At 52.2% G+C, this 18,113-nt stretch overlaps 7 protein-coding genes across 7 annotated transcripts; 5 read left to right on the forward strand and 2 right to left on the reverse strand.

The window, feature by feature from the left end:
* Positions 1-370: 370 nt before the first annotated feature.
* Positions 371-3,663, forward strand: AA0111_g5852 (Regulator of nonsense transcripts 1; the record flags this gene model as incomplete). The annotated part of the gene is made up of 2 exons (XM_028652010.1): positions 371-629; positions 683-3,663. The coding sequence occupies 2 exons, from the start codon at positions 371-373 to the stop codon at positions 3,661-3,663; spliced, it is 3,240 nt and encodes a 1,079-aa protein (XP_028506461.1).
* A 1,138-nt stretch (positions 3,664-4,801) lies between these two features.
* AA0111_g5853 (hypothetical protein) lies at positions 4,802-5,470 on the reverse strand (the record flags this gene model as incomplete). Its single annotated transcript, XM_028652011.1, has 3 exons — positions 4,802-4,999; positions 5,104-5,369; positions 5,428-5,470. The coding sequence occupies 3 exons, from the start codon at positions 5,468-5,470 to the stop codon at positions 4,802-4,804; spliced, it is 507 nt and encodes a 168-aa protein (XP_028506462.1).
* Positions 5,471-6,725: 1,255 nt separating this feature from the next.
* AA0111_g5854 (hypothetical protein) lies at positions 6,726-8,508 on the reverse strand (the record flags this gene model as incomplete). The annotated part of the gene is made up of 4 exons (XM_028652012.1): positions 6,726-7,275; positions 7,334-8,332; positions 8,380-8,432; positions 8,485-8,508. 4 exons carry the CDS (start codon positions 8,506-8,508, stop codon positions 6,726-6,728), a joined length of 1,626 nt encoding a protein of 541 aa, XP_028506467.1.
* Positions 8,509-12,430: 3,922 nt separating this feature from the next.
* On the forward strand, positions 12,431-12,872 carry AA0111_g5855 (hypothetical protein; the record flags this gene model as incomplete). Its single annotated transcript, XM_028652013.1, has 3 exons — positions 12,431-12,586; positions 12,652-12,782; positions 12,833-12,872. The coding sequence occupies 3 exons, from the start codon at positions 12,431-12,433 to the stop codon at positions 12,870-12,872; spliced, it is 327 nt and encodes a 108-aa protein (XP_028506468.1).
* Positions 12,873-13,419: 547 nt separating this feature from the next.
* AA0111_g5856 (hypothetical protein) lies at positions 13,420-14,368 on the forward strand (the record flags this gene model as incomplete). Its single annotated transcript, XM_028652014.1, has 2 exons — positions 13,420-13,566; positions 13,622-14,368. 2 exons carry the CDS (start codon positions 13,420-13,422, stop codon positions 14,366-14,368), a joined length of 894 nt encoding a protein of 297 aa, XP_028506465.1.
* A 421-nt stretch (positions 14,369-14,789) lies between these two features.
* On the forward strand, positions 14,790-15,630 carry AA0111_g5857 (hypothetical protein; the record flags this gene model as incomplete). Its single annotated transcript, XM_028652015.1, has 2 exons — positions 14,790-14,817; positions 14,906-15,630. 2 exons carry the CDS (start codon positions 14,790-14,792, stop codon positions 15,628-15,630), a joined length of 753 nt encoding a protein of 250 aa, XP_028506466.1.
* Positions 15,631-16,530: 900 nt separating this feature from the next.
* On the forward strand, positions 16,531-17,817 carry AA0111_g5858 (Serine/threonine-protein phosphatase 2A activator 2; the record flags this gene model as incomplete). The annotated part of the gene is made up of 1 exon (XM_028652016.1): positions 16,531-17,817. The coding sequence occupies one exon, from the start codon at positions 16,531-16,533 to the stop codon at positions 17,815-17,817; it is 1,287 nt and encodes a 428-aa protein (XP_028506469.1).
* Between the last annotated feature and the right edge of the window lie 296 nt (positions 17,818-18,113).

Below are 18,113 nucleotides of genomic sequence, written 5' to 3' on the forward strand. Positions count from 1 at the left end.
TTCCGGAACCACAAAGGACAGGAGGGCGAAGCGGGATTCGAATGAGATTCGCTTGTTTGACGTGGAGTGAGTGTTTTGTGGAGGAAGTCGCGACTGCGTCAGGTGAAAGTGCGCTAAGCCGTGTGCTCCGATATTCCGACCCCCGCTGAATTGCTGTAACCTTGAGACACAATCTTCTCCGCCACACCAACCACTTTCGCGCGCAAACACGCCAAGCGCAACCACCAAAGATCCCGACTGGAAATGGTGTGAGCACGAGACTTGTTTACACCCCGATCCGAACACCTTCGGCAGCAACTGCCCTCGAAACTCCAATCTCAACCCCACGAATTTCGAATTAACCAAAGAGCCTCCGGCGCGAGCCTTCACTATGGAGGGCGCCTTTACGCACATGGGCAACCACCTGGTGTCCGACTCCGCCGCCACCATCAATGCCGGCGACGTAGACGAGGGTATCCTAGACGGCGACCTTTCCCGCGGCGGTCTTTCTCGTAGACGACGCGCGGATGACGACGAGGAGTACGATGAAGACGATCTGGAGAGCATGGCCAGTATGCCGGTGGGTGGGCGCAATGGCCAGTCTGCTATGCGGGCGGAGGATGCTGAGGTCGAACTACCAGCACATGCTTGTACGTAAACACGGTCTGGGTGGATATGGGAGACATGCTAATTTCCTGGGTAGGCGCATACTGTGGTATTCACAATGCCGGCAGCGTCGTCAAGTGTCTCGCATGCAGCAAGTGGTTCTGCAGCGCTCGTGGCAACTCTTCGTCGTCGCATATCATCAACCATCTCGTTCGCGCCCGTCACAAGGAAGTCCAGCTCCACCCCGCCTCTTCGCTCGGCGACACGACGCTCGAATGCTATAACTGTGGTACCAAGAACGTATTTCTCCTCGGTTTCATCCCCGCCAAATCAGACACCGTCGTTGTTCTGCTGTGCCGTCAGCCATGCGCTGCTATGCCTTCCCAAAAAGACATGAACTGGGATACCTCGCGTTGGCAGCCGCTGATCGAAGACCGCTCCTTCCTTCCCTGGCTTGTACCTGCCCCAACTGACCAGGAACAACTCCGCGCCCGCCACCTTAGCCCCCAGACCATTGCCAAACTTGAAGAGTTGTGGAAGGACAACGCAAATGCCACCATTGCCGATCTTGAAAAGGGCGCTGGTCAAGAGGAGGTTATTGCCAAGGTCTTGCTCCGATACGATGACGCTTTTCAATACCAGAACGTCTTTGGTCCCCTGGTTAAGATCGAGGCCGACTACGACCGCAAGTTGAAGGAGTCACAATCGCAGGATAATCTTGTGGTTCGCTGGGATATGGCCCTGAACAACAAGCATACCGCTAGCTTCATCCTCCCCAAGCTTGAGTTGGGCGACGTCAAACTCGCAGTCGGCGACGAAATGCGACTACGCTACACTGGAGAACTCCGCCCACACTGGGAGGGTGTTGGTTATGTCATCAAGATTCCCAATAACCAGTCCGATGAGGTGACAATTGAGCTGCGCACCAAGGGCGATCACAAGTCTGTTCCTACCGAATGCACACACAACTTCAGCGCCGATTACGTCTGGAAGGCTACCTCATTCGACCGCATGCAACACGCCATGAAGACTTTTGCCATCGACGAGATGAGCGTGTCAGGTTACATCTTTCACCGTCTTCTCGGCCATGAGGTTGCTGCTGCACCCATGAAGATTCAGATTCCCCGCAAGTTCAGCGTACCGGGCCTCCCTGAATTGAACGCTAGTCAGATCAACGCCGTGAAGAGCGTCCTTCAAAAGCCACTTAGCTTGATCCAGGGTCCTCCAGGTACCGGAAAGACTGTCACTTCAGCCACCATTATTTACCATCTCTGCAAGATCAGCGGCAGTCAAGTCTTAGTTTGCGCGCCCTCCAACGTTGCTGTTGACCAGCTGTGTGAACGTATCCATCTTACTGGGTTGAAGACCGTTCGTGTTACCGCTAAATCTAGGGAGGATGTCGAATCTCCAGTTGGCTTCCTCTCCCTTCACGAGCAAGTCCGCATGAACGACACCAACGTTGAGCTCAACAAGTTGAACCAGCTCAAGAGCGATGTCGGCGAATTGTCAAGTCAGGACGAGAAGAAGTTCAAGCAGCTCACTCGTGCAGCCGAGCGTGAGATTCTAAACGCAGCCGATGTCATCTGCTGTACTTGTGTTGGTGCCGGAGATCCTCGCCTTTCCAAGATGAAGTTCCGCACTGTCCTTATTGACGAATCGACTCAGTCAGCTGAGCCAGAGTGTATGATCCCCTTAGTTCTCGGATGCAAGCAGGTCGTACTTGTTGGTGATCACCAGCAACTTGGTCCCGTCATCATGAACAAGAAGGCCGCAACAGCTGGTCTCAACCAGTCCCTATTTGAGCGTCTGGTCATTTTGGGATGCTCACCCATCCGCCTTCAGGTTCAGTACCGTATGCACCCCTGTCTCTCGGAATTTCCTTCAAACATGTTCTACGAAGGTTCTCTCCAGAACGGCGTCACAATGCAGGAACGCATCCGTCGCGACGTCGACTTCCCCTGGCCTGTCGTTGACAGCCCAATGATGTTCTGGTCCAACCTCGGCGCAGAGGAGATTTCAGCGTCCGGTACATCCTACCTCAACCGTACCGAGGCCCAGAACGTCGAGAAGATCGTCACTCGCTTCTTCAAGGCTGGTGTACAGCCTGGCGATATCGGTATCATTACCCCATATGAAGGTCAGCGCAGTTACGTTGTCAGTTCTATGCAGGCAACGGGTAGCTTCAAGAAAGAGAACTACAAGGAAGTTGAGGTTGCCTCCGTCGATGCTTTCCAGGGCCGTGAAAAGGACTTTATCATCTTGTCTTGCGTTCGTTCCAACGACCACCAGGGTATTGGTTTCTTGAGCGATCCTCGCCGTCTCAACGTTGCCTTGACCCGTGCCAAGTATGGTCTTGTCATCCTGGGTAACCCCAAGGTTCTCTCGAAACACCCCTTGTGGCATTACCTTCTTCTCCATTTCAAGGAGCGCAACTGCCTTGTTGAGGGTCCTTTGACCAACTTGCAGGTCTCGCTTCTGCAGTTCAGCCGCCCAAAGCAGACCTACCGTGGACCTCAGCGTTACCAGATGGCCTACCAGCATGCCAACGCTATGACATCTGGTCGCCAGGCTGGCTTCAATGGCAACAAGCCTCGCCAGGAGTACAACGACAACGGATCCATTGTCGGCTACATCCCAGACGACGTCTCTTCAGTCCACTCTTCTGCCCTCGGTGGTGTTGGTGTCCCGTCCAACTATCCTCCGATGTTTTCCAATTTCCAGGAGTCTTGGCCTCTTCCTGGTCGTCCAAATGGCAAGGGCAAGAACGGCGCACCTCAAAGCGTTGCTGGTGAGTCAATCGCCGCCAGTGAGCTTACCGATACTCGCAGCGATGCACCGGGCGGTATCAGCCTGTCTGGTTTAAGCTTGAACGACTACAACAAGCCTACTTCACTCAGCCAGTCTGACCGCCTCAACCGCTACGTAGAGAACACCCGCCAGGGCCCGAATGTTGGAACTGGCTTCGGCGCTGGTCGTGGTCTGCCACGTGGGCTTGGTGGCTTCGAGGATGACGATGCTCGTAGCGTTTCTACGGCTTTTGCCAGCCAGATAGGCACTGGTAATAACGGATACGACTGATCTCTTGTCTCCTGATACCATGGGAACTACTCCTACTGGTTTCTTTCCACGTTTTGGCTACGAGCCTCTCTTCCACCCACTGGGGCAAGATGCTTCGCCGGGAGCCGTCCAATCTACAGTGCGCTCCGTTGGTAGAACCAAAGAAGGCGACTGCCAGTGCGTTAGCACCGATATCAATATTGGATCCAGTCCGTACTGCAGCCCAACATGGCACTTATCCTCCAGGCGCCATCGCTCATGCACTCGTGCCAACACGCGGCCGTATGCCGCCATGCGTATGAATCCGAGACTTCACACTTCGACATGGGCAGTGAAAAGTCGTATGGAGGACATGACGTAAGACGGGTTACCCTGGCTGCAGTGCGGAGGGCTTCGTCGGCTGTCCTGAAGAAGTGGCATTCAATTTCTCACATTCCTTGTTGCCCTCGTGGGCTTATCACAGCTTTTGTACGTAGAAAAAGGCGAGAAAATCATATTACAGTTGTTGTTAGAGAATCATAAAACATTTGCTTTACATTTTGTTCCGTCCTGCACTCCATCTATCGACCTTTGTTGTCATGCATATACTGACGATGATGACAATTATCACCACCACTCTCCGTTACGAGTTTTCTCTGTAACATTGTCCTGTCCAAACATATTTTGCTCGGTATTGTCCACGAGTCTGGGACATGTTTTTGCTCTCGTTCTCTTTATCGGAAGTAAGATCGATGCCAGCTCCAGCGCACATGTCGATAATCGCCAGCTCTTTGGGTGACAAGGTCAAGGAGCGGATGGAAGTGACAAGCAAGCAGAATCCTGTACTTTTTGTAGAGCCTCGAGGTCTGAATGATGTGTGGGCAGACATTAAAACCACTTATGCATGTATTCTGCGTTAGGTTAAAGCTCGGTACATCTGTATTGCTGAGGCTGTGACGACGCGGGATACATACTCGAGGAGTATATCTAACCCTCGTTGCCATTAGCATGTCACCTCCGTCTGTCTCACGGTATTCACCAGGGCACAACCATGCACAGCCAGTTCATGGATAATGCCATTAATTCCATTCAATGCAAGTGGTATCAATACTCCATCATGTATCCTGGCGCTCACAGGACCTGCGTCAATGCGCAATCATTCCAAACTCACGCTCAACATTTATTTGCCGCCCAGCTCCTTCTCGATCTCCGCCTTTAGGTCCTCAGGCTTCTTGGTGCTTGCCCACCTGCCCTTGACCTTTCCGTCACGGCCGACGAGGAACTTCTCGAAGTTCCACTTTACGCGCTTGAGGCCCATGAGGCCGGGCTTCTCGTTCTTAAGCCATTCGAATGCGGGGTCTGCCTGTGCGCCGTTGACCTGTTGGAAGAGGGAAGGATTAGCCAGTGTTCAGTCATCGTATGGGGGATAGTTCGTATATATATCAAGACAATGTGGTGTGAGAGGGTTCTACTCGTACTTACATCAATCTTTCCAAGGACTGGGAAGCTAACGCCGTAGTTAATCTGGCAGAACTCCTGGATCTCATCGTTGGAGCCTGGGTCCTGGCCACCAAACTGGTTGCATGGAAAGCCGATAATCTCAAAGTCGTTGGGATATTTGCCCTTGACCTCCTTGTATAGCTTCTCCAGACCCTCGAACTGGGGTGTGAAGCCGCATTTCGAGGCGGTGTTTACGACGAGGACGACTTTGCCGTTGAGCTTGTTGAGGTCGTAGGGAGAGCCCTTCTCTGTGAGTTGTTAGCGGCTGAAGTGCATCAGAAGAGGTGGTGTGATTAGTAAACGTACTGTCCTTGGGCTTGAAGTCGAAGAAGCTGGTAGCGGAAGCCATGGTTGTGTAAAGCGCCTTTCTTCCTGTTCTTTCTTTTGTTACGTGGTCAAACTTCTTTCCGGTACTAGGTGTGTAGGAACGTGTAGAAATCGAGTAACAGACAGGTGCAAAAGTGGTGGTCAAGCTTCGGTGCTTTAAGTTGTGTCGCAAAACAGGCCTGAAGTTCGTCGCGATACGCGGGGCTGTGCTTGTCGCCCCTCCCAATCGAATCATGACATGTGATCTTAGACCTGCACTGACAAAACACGGAGCTCCGTTGATCGTTTTTTTCTGCTTACTCGAGAGGCACTGGTCTGGCCTTGCACGTTTTTGGCTGACAGTTTGCGGCTTACGAAATAAGACCCTGATGGAGACCCGATCGTTGGCTCTGGGCTTGGGTGGTTGGGGGGCTGCCACCTGCCACAGAACCTCGGCTTGTCCCGCCCACTACGTCTTACGGACGAAAACCCAACTGCGGTGGGGCGCCGTTCAAAACGTCGGTGATTGCTTCCTACTTTTGGGAGTTGACGCGATCGGTCCTATCTTGGAAGAAGGTATTTGGAAGCATAGAGGGGTTGCCGAAGTATGCCGAACATCCTCGAAGCCCTCTGTGAAGGAGTCCGCATGCGCGTTGTCACTATCACCACATTGGCAAGCAGTTATGCACACTGATTTTGAGATATGAGCGTAAAACAAGAACAGCATGAGTAACAATACTATGTACAAAAACATCCCCCTCCAGCCACCAACGTCCGCGCGGCGGGTAATGGTGGCGATACAAGACCGACCTCTCTCCATGGTCATCCTTCTTCGTACCCAAATAGAATTCCATATCCAAAGAAATACAGCTTCACTAATTACACTCCTCCGTTAACAATAGATCAATCTGATACATCAACCAACTCATGCCAACCATATTGCAATGAGTATGACCTTAGTCCATCTCCCCTCAACGGGGTTACTGTCGCTCTTAGAGTCGACTAGCGATCCTGCGGCATCCAGTCCACGGCTGGGACATGTCCTTGGCTCTGTATCCTGGGTCTGTTTCCGGAGTTGTGGCCAACCAGGGCAAGAGGCATCCATCCGAGACTTGTGGCAAGTCATGGTCCTTCATCCGCTGGCACGCGGGAATCCATCCGGGTTCGGAGAACGCAGAAAATCAAACGCGATGTGTATATATGTATTGCAAAAACAAGGGTAGGGGTCCGGCTGTGTGATGACAAACCTGCTTGCGGCTGTATCAGCAGACGAAGTCTACCAGACACGTGTGCTTCATTCAGCCGCCGAAGACATCCCGGTACTGAGTGCAGATGTCGTGAAGACCAACAACCTCCTTTGTGAGCTGAATGTCGTCCCCAAGATCACTGGGAGTGCTGAGATTGGTCAAGACATCAATGATGTGTTGCTTCTTGCTCAAGAACTCCTTGGTGAGGGCCTCACGGCGCTGCTGGCGTTGTTGCTCAGCAGTAAGCTTAACGACTTTGACGCGCTTCTCGCCAGTCTCCTCGGCTGACGCCTTGCGCTTGCGAGACGCCGACTTGCGAGGAGCTTGTCCTTGGACTGGCGGCGAAGGCTCTGTGGTGGGCCCGTCGTATTGGTGGACACGCTTCATGTGGTCAAAGAGGTTGTAGCGACGAGGGAACCCGTGACCCGGCACAGCACGCTCGCAATCGCGGAAGTGGCACAGGTGTGGCCTGGCTCCGTGACCGTGCATGCCATGTGCCTCACGCTCGTGACGGAGGAGGCATGCAGTAGAAGAGAACTGCACGCCAACGCACGTCTTCTTGTTGCAGCGGAATGGCTTCAGGTGAGAGTCCACGTACTTGCTATTGAAGAAGTCAGCTTCTGTTGCGATATGATTTGCGTGATGGGTGAATGACTTACTCGTAGTTGCACTTCAAGGCTGTGGGCTTGTGCGTACATCCTGCCTTACCCTCTTCGGGGCAGTGATACTTTCCATCCTTGTCCGGTGTTTGTTGGTAGAGTGGGTGGCTGCGTGCGACCTTGGTACGCTCTTCTTCAAGCTTGGTCTCGGCCGCCTCAGACTGGGAAAGGGTGTCTTCGTTATCGTCAACTGACTGCGCCACAGACGCAGGCTTGGCGTCTTCGATAGTGTTGTTCATTGGCTGGGGGAAATGAACGCTAGTAGTGCTGGTAGGAGTACCAACAAATGCGCCGAAGCCGACATCTTGGGCTGACGCTCGCCGTGACTCTTCTTGAAGAGAGTATGATGATGAGTTGCGCAGGGTAGTGGGACGTTCTGGAGTATCGAAAGAGGCGCTGTGCCAGTTTCGTTGAGGAGTGGTGTTGAACATGTTGTCGTTCGTAGGCCACGATGTGAATGTGAATGGGTTGTTCTGGAAGTTGGTCTCGGGTGTAGCCCATTGTGGTGAGTCGCTGAGGGTAGCGGGCCCGAAGCGGGGCATGTTCGCTGTCGAGTAATGTGTGTAGTCCTGAGCAGTAGAATAGTTAGCATACGAGAGGGGTCCCTCTGTGGCATTCCATGTTCCGGATGTGGCTGGCTGATGCATGTGGCTCATGTCCAGGTTCTCTGGGAATGCGCTGTAGTTTTCGGAGCTCATGGTCGGCGAGTAGATATCGCTGCCAACGAACTGGTTGCTCATCCGGCTCCCCTGGCGGTGTAACTCTGGCTTCTGGGCTCCGCGCCGGCTGGCGCCACTCTGGCTCTGATATGCGCTGTCCATGCTGCACTCAGACGCAGTATCTTTCAATTCGAACAAGTCTGAAGTGTGCATGTCCTGGAAGTCTGAAGAGAAAGGAAAGTCCGGCGCGGAAACAACAGGTGCTGGAATCTCCTTTCGCCACTCAGTGATGTTTGAGATGAAGAATGCAGTCTCCGGTGGTGAGTCGAAGAAAGAGTCGCTAGACGCCAAAAGTTAGTCTCCATGCATTCGCACTGCAAACCTGACATGTTCGTGAAGACAGAAAAGGAAAACGCCATGTTAGTATGTCCGAGCGAGACCTATAAGCAACGAGTCAGCTAATGCAGAAGGGTAAGTATGGTTAGCACGCACCTGGAGGATACCGGTACTGTCCATGGCTGGCGAAGTGGCGGGGAGGTTCCTACGGAGTAAACACCACTTGCATGGTGAGTTGCGATGAATCCAGAAGTCCCAAGGCGACAGAATAGTAATCCAGTGTTCGATCCAGTATTATCCAGAGGAAAGCCAGAGACAATGAAGGGAACTGATCATCCAGAACATCTTGTGCTCCTTTAACACCACTCAAGTTAGTTTCGGATCAATAGGTCGATGTGGATAGGCTAGAGCTATAGCCTCCAATACGTACTTCGTAAGTCCAACTGTCTCCAAATCAACTCCAAGACCATGGAAGGGTCTCATTAGCGTCCGGTGGGAAGTCCAGGTCAAGGTGTCCATGTCATTGTTCCTCTTGGCAGAGAAGTTCCTCGGTCTGGTCCATAACGGGTTCATCAGGATAGTGGCTTCCTTTGGAATGGATTGCGTACATTGATACTACCAGTCGTTTGTCGCTTAGCGCAGTCGAACAACAACATAAATTGAACGACATTGCTGAGAGTTGCCTACGTTGTCCTGAGGCGATGCAGGGTTGCATGCCTTTGTCGTATATCATTTTCGTAATAGTGCGTCGTAGCGCATGTGACTAGCGCGAGGATCCACTTGTGTCCGTTCACCGCCGTTTCGAGAGCATTACATCATTGCTCTGAAGTCGGGGCAGCGAGGCCTCGTGGTTGTCGTTTCTACAAACACTGCAAGGGCAGTGTGCTACGTCTCTCGAATCCTAGGAGGCTGATCCAGGGAAGCATCCGGTTTTGGTAACTGAAGAAAAGTGGCCATGTGGAACTCCATTACCGGGGCGGTAGATCCTCTGGAAGGTTGTCCTGTGGCATCCTTTGGGCATCCTTTTGTGGGCTGTAATGGCGGCAGAGCAAAAAGCAAACAACAGTAGGAAAGAAACACATGAATCTAGCAACACAGGATGTCGTAGTAGTCAAACGTAAGGAAACGCGTAAAGCAGAACATGAGTTGGGGGAAAACCGTTGGGCAGTAAGTACCTGGATAGGGCTCCGTCTGGGCTCCGAATTGTCATCCTGAGCAAGGGCTCTTTTTTTGTGGTCGTCGACTTTGATGTTCGTTTCTAGCAAATTGTGCAAGAAAAATCGCTGGGGGTTGCTTGTTGGCAGAGGCGATTGTCGATTTCGTGTGTTGGTGGTGTGGTGTTGAAGAGGGAGGGAGGAAACGAGCGGGACAAGAATGTGTGTGGGCGGGCAAGAGTGCTGACCGGTTGGTGGCTTAGTACGAGTGCCAACGCATAGGAGCGAGCCCCACAAGCATATCCCACGAGTAAAATCCTGTTGCGGTGCTTCGGCGGTTCCAAAACCAATGGGCCAAAATTCTTTTGCGGCTGGGTAGGGACGGGTGCACTTCTTATCAATTTGTGTCAAACGCTAACGTCACAGACATGGAGCTCGGTTCTCCAGTTACCCTGCGCCTTTCGCGACTCACAATGGGAGGACAGTGTTCCGAGTCGGCGAAATATTCTTGTCGCTCATGGGTTGAAATGTGGGAATCTAAACTGAATTGCAGTCAGGGGAATGCCGGGTTTGCAAAGTGGGAAACGATCGCTGCTGCCAACCACCAACCGCGACGCCGGAGGGCGGCTCGACAGCGCCGTCAAACCTGCAAAATCAGGGACTCTGGCAGCCGGTGGTGCACAAGATCGATTTGGTTCTCGTGTAGTCCCGCGATCAACAGAATTAAACTCTGCCGCGGCAATAATGCTCACAAATCATTGCGGCGATTTGCAGCGAAGCAGGGAGAGGCTGAGCGTTGCGCGGCTCCCGGCGAACGCGCAATAGCCCGGTACCTGTGATTGATACGATTTGGGCTATGGAACAACGGTGTCCCTCCCTCCCTTCAGCCGGCTCACCCGCAACGTTCCGCACTGACTGCCTCCTCGAATTTAATTTCCTCGTAAAGGAAAGTGACAGTGTGCGCGCGTAAAAGCGTGCACGTAGCTACCGAGAGGGCTACATCTGACATGGCTTCACGACAGATTACAGCGGCACCTGCATACATCACAGTGATACAACCCCACTGCGGTTGCCTCATTAAGCGTGTTCTGTAGCACACACATCGTCGGCGGCTTTGTGTAGGAAACCGCGCACAGCATTGAGCCTCTAGGTGTCTCGAACCGATGCGTCGCTTACCATGCAACGAGCTTCTGCCAGGCGCTGCATAGTAACTATGACCTACTTTGTGGTACAAGACTCAAGCGATATGGAATGTTCGGGAAGTCTATTCATTGTTAGAATGCGTTCGCACAACGAATGAAAATATGCAAGGGAGAGATTTAATGTCAGATAGGAGCGAAAGACATTGCTGAATTCGTTCCTCACTGTCCGAAGACTAAGATGAACTATGCTTTGAAATTTGTGGTATCATCAGGAAAGAGGAAAGGGGTTGGCGATCAGAATCATTGCTTCACGTACCTTTGCTGAGTGTTTGCGAATCCGAGTAGATGTCACCTCGTAGTCGCTAATTTCAAGCAGACGTTGAGGCAGTGCAATCGATGATACGCACTGTGTTTGCGCCAAATCTGTCTGAGGCTGCATTGAAGGGAAGGGAGGATGAGCCGCAACATGAGCAAGGAGACGGAACGGACGAGATTTTCTCTCATCGGCCCGGCTTTTCTATGCCCGAAGGATCGGCATGAGTACCTGCCAATCTTCACCTTGAAGAAACAGCTTGCTACCCAAAAGCGGGGAGCCTCAAACTCTAAAGACACGGGACAAAACGCGTGTCCTTTTGGATGGCGAGGTTGACTCAGGTTGCGCCGATGGCGGAAAGATTGGCGAGAGCCTGCAATCGAGAATTCAAGTGGCCTTAATGGTGAGGAAGAGTACTGCGGTGCAAACGCGAAAGACATTTCTTCCATTTTTCGCTTATCAAAAAGAGTATGGCGTGTTTCTTAGTCAGCCATCTACGTCATACACGTGACATGGCCACTCAGGCTTAGCGTCCCGTCGGCTCGCCGACCGTGAATTTGATAAAGGGTCTGGTACGACGCAACACAATGCACGACGAGCAGCAGTCCGACATGCCGTTGAGAATGACATCAGCGACGTTCAAAAAACAAAACAAATCTGTATCCTCCGAGAATCCAGTCAGTGTCCCTGTGGCCCGTCAGGTAGGCACAACGTCGAATGTAACCATGGCGATAAAGGCACTGTCAGCTCCGAAGCTTTGTACATGAAGGATTTGGTCGTGTTCATCATGTCAAAACGATCTGCGAGATAAGGCAACGCGCGTGGCTTCTTGACGGTTCCGTCTTCAAACACACCGTCGACCACGCCGTCATGGGCCCAGTCTACCCCAGGATCCTGCAGTAGTCGGTCTTGTCCCGATCTACCTCGAAAAGCTAGCGCGATCGATATACTATGAAAAGGCACAGACACGTGCCTCATGAGCTACCGTTCTAGACAAGCTATCCGCGTTTGGACTCTTGTAAGGTGTCTTCGAGACCACGACTGCTAGCATCGATCGACGTCATGTTCTGGGGTGTATGTTATCGGCGGTTCATGCTAGGGGATCCCGAGCCGTACATGAGGCGTATGAATCATCAAGAGCTCATTCGCTGGATAGCGACTCTTAGCTTCGAACAGCGAGGTCTAAAGCAGGTTGGTGTTCATCCGTTACCCTCTCATGTCATCGTTACAGATTTCAGGGTCCAAGCTGCACGTTTGGAATGCGGGGGATTCTCAGCGCCCTTGTGATTGGCACGATCACATATCGTCTGCGTAATGGTCAGGCCACGAGCGATCGTACCTTCGAAGACACTCAGCTGGAGAACGGTTATATGAAGCTGTGATTTCCTCTGGTGTCTAAACTTCATCAACACATCAGTTCATCCTTCAACAACAAGTAACCAAGTTCCATTCATACACAACTTTACACTTCAATCGATTGCCCTCATACCACAATGCCTTCTCCATTCCAGCAAAAGTACTCCACTCAGAGCCACAAGGTCTTTGGAGACAACACCACTCCAGCCATGCCAGAGGCACCTAAGCAGGAGGCCGACCGTCGCTCCTCAGAGTCGTCAGTCGGCTCCTCATCTTACGATGGACGCCGCAGGGTATGTATAGCAATTTCGTAGCCCACGGCTACAAATCTCACCGGAAACGTTCTAACACCTCTCAGTCTTCTGCCGCCCAGCGATTTGGAAACCTAGAAGCCCTTAAGCGTCGTCAAGACGAGGAGAGCATGGCTCGAAGGCAATCTTTCCACGATGCATATGGAAAGCCTGGCTTCCTTGGAACTCTGTGGAACAAGTACGTATTACCCAACCTGCTTGCTTCGATACTTGGCTAATGTTGCATAGCTTCACTCGTGGTCCCGTTAGCCCCCCTGGCCAGAAGTAGATTGTTCAGCGATTTTGGTATTTGTTTGGGTCCTCAAAGCCACTTCAACACACCATTGTGGTTAGGAATATTTAGCATGTTTATGCCTGGAGTTCAAGCTTGCAGCTACCGCATTCGCGCAAAAACAGCATAGCGATGATTTTGGTTAGTTTTCAAACGATCATAGGATATGTACCATAGTAAGAAGATGTATTATACTGCCAACAATTGTCTCGTTCACCATTCTGAAGACATCGTGATGTATGCGGGTTCTTGTCTTAGCAAAAGCTTAGGCTATGCGGGGATGGCCCATCAAACACCGATTGGTGTTCGCCAAAGTGACGTCGTGGCCAGAACACGTTAATTCACATGACGGTTTCTTGCACCAACAAAGGCACAGCCCCAAGTACCACTATAGCGACTTCACAAAGACCTTAGCAAAACTCGACTTGCCAACCGACACGTCAAGGGAGCGAGTGCCGACACGATACCCCACCAACACGCACATCTTCATCACTCTTGCCGCCTTTTTGCACCAACGTCCCAATATAGCACGCCCAGTCGAACAATGGCTACCAGATCTCGCTCACCAGGCTTTGGCGATACAACGAGCATCAATCTCAACCGCTTGTTGTCCAGATTAGACCGCCTAGTACTGGTCGACCCATCACCACAATTGCGAAAGTCAAACTATGAGCGCGCACGCGTGAGTGCGGTAAGCTTCACGCGCCTTTCTCTATCTCCGTCTGCATGTACTAATATCACTGCAGAACATCGAACATGCACGCACCTTACTCCTCAGTCTCGAACACTCAGCCTCCACGATACCCTCCAAGTCGAAGAAAGCCGAATTACAAAACGATCTACAACAGAAGCGCGAACTCATCAAACAGCTTAATCAGCGGATATACGAGCTTAACCAGCTGGACGACACGGATTCGGAGGGGTCTGTAGATTCCGACGACGAAGACGCAGACCAGTTCCCGTCGTACGCACCAAGAGTAAAGACGGAAGCCGGACGGGATGTGTCGACAGCGACAGAAGGCAACGAAGCATTCCAAAATGCAGCACAGGGCATCGCATCAGAACTCCGCCGAAGGGGAAAGGCGGACGCGAATACAGCGGGAGCGCAATCAGCATCCGGCAACTCGTTGTTTCCTTCCAAGCCCACGACAGGCGACCCGTCGCTCGCAAAAACCGAGGCGCTCCTCTCTCACGAACGCAACGAACAAGAGGAGCTCACGACAGACTTGCTCGATATGGCGCGGCAGTTGAAGGAACAGTCGATACATTTTGGCAACACGCTCGAGGGTGACAAAAGCGTAGTGGATCGAGCGCTTGCTGGGCTGGACAAGAACACATTGAACATGGATGCTGCCAGCAGAAGAATGGGGGCACTGCGGAGGATGACTGAGGGCAAGGGTTGGTGGGACAGGATCAAGCTCTATTGCATGATCGCTGGGTTATGGCTAATCGCCTTCCTGATTGTCTTCGTTGGGCCGAAGATTCGGTTCTAGGGCATCACTGGATGTCGCAAACCTGTCAAACCATGTTTTACGTGGCACGCATCGTGAAGTCACACGCAAAGCTTTGCGGGTACCTTACACCAGCGTCAGGAACAGCATCACACGCTTAGCTAAGACACAACCAATCCACGCAATATTCATACTGCTTCACATGCAGTACAGCTCACTGTTCTCCACTTCGATCGCTCAATCTTGGACGCTCCAGCCATGATCGGGCCGCCCGATCCTCACCGCTGAGCCACGACGAATCTGGACCCTGCGCCATCTCGCAAGCTGCATGCAACCGCTTAGCGGCTCCGAGCTCCATCTTAAAATGTGCCTTGCCTCGACAACAACAACACACTGTATCATTGACGCTTTACACACACACACATTGGGTTGATATATTTAGTGTCGCGACAACATGGCAACCATGGAAATGCATTCATTGGGCTCGCGCTGTACGTATTCGATGCCGGACATGACTTTACCAACCAACGCTTTGTCGCTCGCAATCTACAATGCGCATTGGCTGACGTACTATTACAGCCCTGAACCACGCGTCCGCCGATACAGAAGCCGAGTACGACCGTCTCCGAGACCTTGCGCGCCAGGAGGCTGCGAAGCGATCCTCATGTTTCGACCGCGCGCATCAAGCATACGAATCCGGCGATGGAGCGCGTGCTCACGAGCTCTCCGAAGAGGGCAAAGCCCATGCAGCGAAAATGAACCAGTACAACAACCAGGCGCGCGACTACATCTTCAGGGAAAACAACGCCGAGGGCCGTGTGGCTGGCGATACCATTGACCTCCACGGCTTGTTCGTAGAAGAGGCCGAGGATGTCCTGGAAGAGAGGATTAGGGTTGCCAGGCAGAGGGGAGAAAGCCATCTTCATGTCATTGTGGGCAAAGGCAACCATAGCAGGAACCATGTCCAAAAGATCAAGCCGAGAGTTGAACAAGTGTGCCGTGAATTGGGATTGCAGTACCGCACCGAGGAGAACGAGGGTAGGATCTTCGTAAACCTCCAAGGTGGAGATGTCCACGAGATGCCACCGCCTCCCCAGGCACCGAGCTATGGTGGTTACCCAGGGCAGCACGGTGGTCAACATGGCGGTCAGCACCATGGAGGTCAGCCGCAGCATGGGGGTCAACAGCATGGTGGCCAGCAACACCATGGTCAACAGCAGGATAACAACGATGAGATTGAGCAGATGGTCAAGAAGGGCTTGCCTAAGTTGCTTAAGATGCTCAAGTGCTGCACAGTCATGTAAGGGCTCAGTTGGTCCATTCTTGTGCAGAGTGAGAGAGGATGGCTTGGAGGGTCGGAAAGATCTCCAAGGCACATGTCACGTTGGGAAGATGTTGATACCCCTGGGTCGGATGAATGGAATGTGTTGGATAAGGAGCGCTGTTACATTGTATGTAGGATCTGGTGGGTGTTTGGATGTTCTTGATATGACTGAGAATGGAGCTGTCTTTGCTTCACAGCTGTCGCAGTAGAGTGTTTATCACCTGAAGAGCTACGCGTGTTGGGCCTCTTTCGTACTGGAAAGAGATCCGCCACGCAAACTCAAAATCCATGCAAAAGTTTCGAAAGGATACAGAGATAATAGCATCATCAGGGACGGATGATGCTGTAAGACTGTGACGTGAAGTGGATGACCCACTTGGAGAAGAGAGATGAGTAACGCAATTTTACGCACTGAAGAATACCTGAGTGGAATACAAGCTCGTTTATACACGATGGTACCCAAGTTCCGCATAAGATAGTTATTTCCGTAGAGTCCTTGGAAGTGCTCACAAGAGTGACGAAATTGTGCATGCTGCAACCTGGGTAACACTCACCAAGCCGAGACATGCATGACATACTTCTAGGACGTAGTAAGTTGCAACGCGCTGACATCACAGTTGTACTCTGCTTGGAATGTTGGTACAACGGAGGCGTTCCCTCGCACCCGACGATGCATCTATCAATCAATGTTTGCCGAAGATGAGTGGCACAAAGATTGCCATAGTATTCGCAATAAATTCGTTGGGTGTACCGAATGTCTTGAGTGAAGTCGTGAATGACGTTCGGAGCTGCGGCCCGCTCCTCCTCCACTTTCCATGCATCTCGACCCTGAGCACCTTAGCTTCCTACACATAAACGACCACCACATAAAGTGCACAACATGATGACACAAACACAATCGCCGCCCATTCCGTCGCCTCCGCCAGACCTCAGCGCCAGACTCCCCAAGCTCATCCCCCGCAAACGCGCCCCCACATCGCGAGAACCGCCTTCTGCCCCTCCCCCACCGACGCCTTCGTTACCTGAGCCACCGAGCCTAGAGAGACATGCTTATACACGACCTTCGAGGCGTATATTGAGCCCAGAAGATCACCAACTCTTCCTCAAGAGTAAAACATGCACATTAGTCGAAGCTTTTGTCTTCGGCATCGCAGATTCGGTGCGCGACCGCAGCATTTCGAGCGTCAGGGATGAAGAGGTGACAGACACAGTCAAGACAGTCGTCCAGATACTAGCAGAAGCGGACAAGGTCTTGGAAAGATGTCCGCGGGAAGACACAGGGTCACGGTTCGGCAACCCAGTCTTCCGCACATTTCTCGACGAAGTTGAGATGTCATTGCCACTCTGGCACGAGAAACTAGGGTTGAAAGACAAGGCGCAGGTCGATGAGATGGCAACGTACCTCCATAACTCCTTCGGAAACAAGCGACGCATAGACTACGGATCTGGCCACGAGCTGAACTTCTTCCTCTGGCTTCTCTGTTTGAATCGCATCGGCATACTCCCTGGCACAACTTTCCCCGCGCTCGCCCTCGTCGTCCTGCCTGCATATCTGCGCCTCATGCGTCGCGTGCAAGAAGAATACTACCTCGAGCCTGCGGGCTCTCATGGCGTTTGGGGATTAGACGACTACCAGTTCCTCCCCTTCTTATTCGGCGCAGCCCAACTCCTTCATCATCCCTACATCACACCGAAAAGCATACACAACGCTTTGGTACTCGAAGAAGAGAGCAAGAACTATCTCTACCTAGACCAAATCTCCTTTGTCAACTCGGTCAAGAACGTTGAAGGTCTGCGCTGGCATTCACCTATGCTTGACGACATATCCTCGGCGAAGAACTGGTCAAAGATTGAATCCGGAATGCGCAAAATGTTCCGCAAGGAGATCTTGGAGAAGTTGCCTGTCATGCAGCACTTCCTGTTTGGCAGCCTGGTGCCGCCTGTTGATGGAATGAGTACCGAGGAGGAAGCGGGTGTGGAGAAGGAGGAAGAGGAGGAAGAGGGTGGAGAGGTCAAAGTGTTTGATGATGAGATGGGAAAGAGACATGTACACGCAAGTGTCGGCTGGGGAGATTGCTGCGGCATTCCCGTGCCGTCGGCTGTTGGTGCCGAGAGTGAAGCGCGGAAAGGTGGTGCTAGGGGGTTGCGGAGAGTGCCTTTTGACTAGAGGGAAAAACTGGGGTAGAGGGTGCAATGGCGTTCGGAAAAGATGACACTGGGCATACATGGCATTGAGTATACCTAGGTAGATGATCATCACGGATTGGCACATGTAATCATGACTAACAACTAGCTTCCTGTAGGTAGCCTTGAACCCATTAATATAGACTACGGCGTCCTGTGAAGCCGCCCATGCGACCTGATGTGTTCCAGCGTCAACTCTCTGATTTCGATTATCCGTTGAACAATAGTGTCTCTTACTTGCACCGGCTCGCTCTCCCCAGTTCTTCTATCAGTATATCT

The sequence above is a fragment of the Alternaria arborescens genome (assembly GCF_004154835.1).
Source record: "Alternaria arborescens strain FERA 675 chromosome Unknown contig_12, whole genome shotgun sequence".
NCBI classification, from domain to species: Eukaryota; Fungi; Ascomycota; class Dothideomycetes; order Pleosporales; family Pleosporaceae; genus Alternaria; species Alternaria arborescens.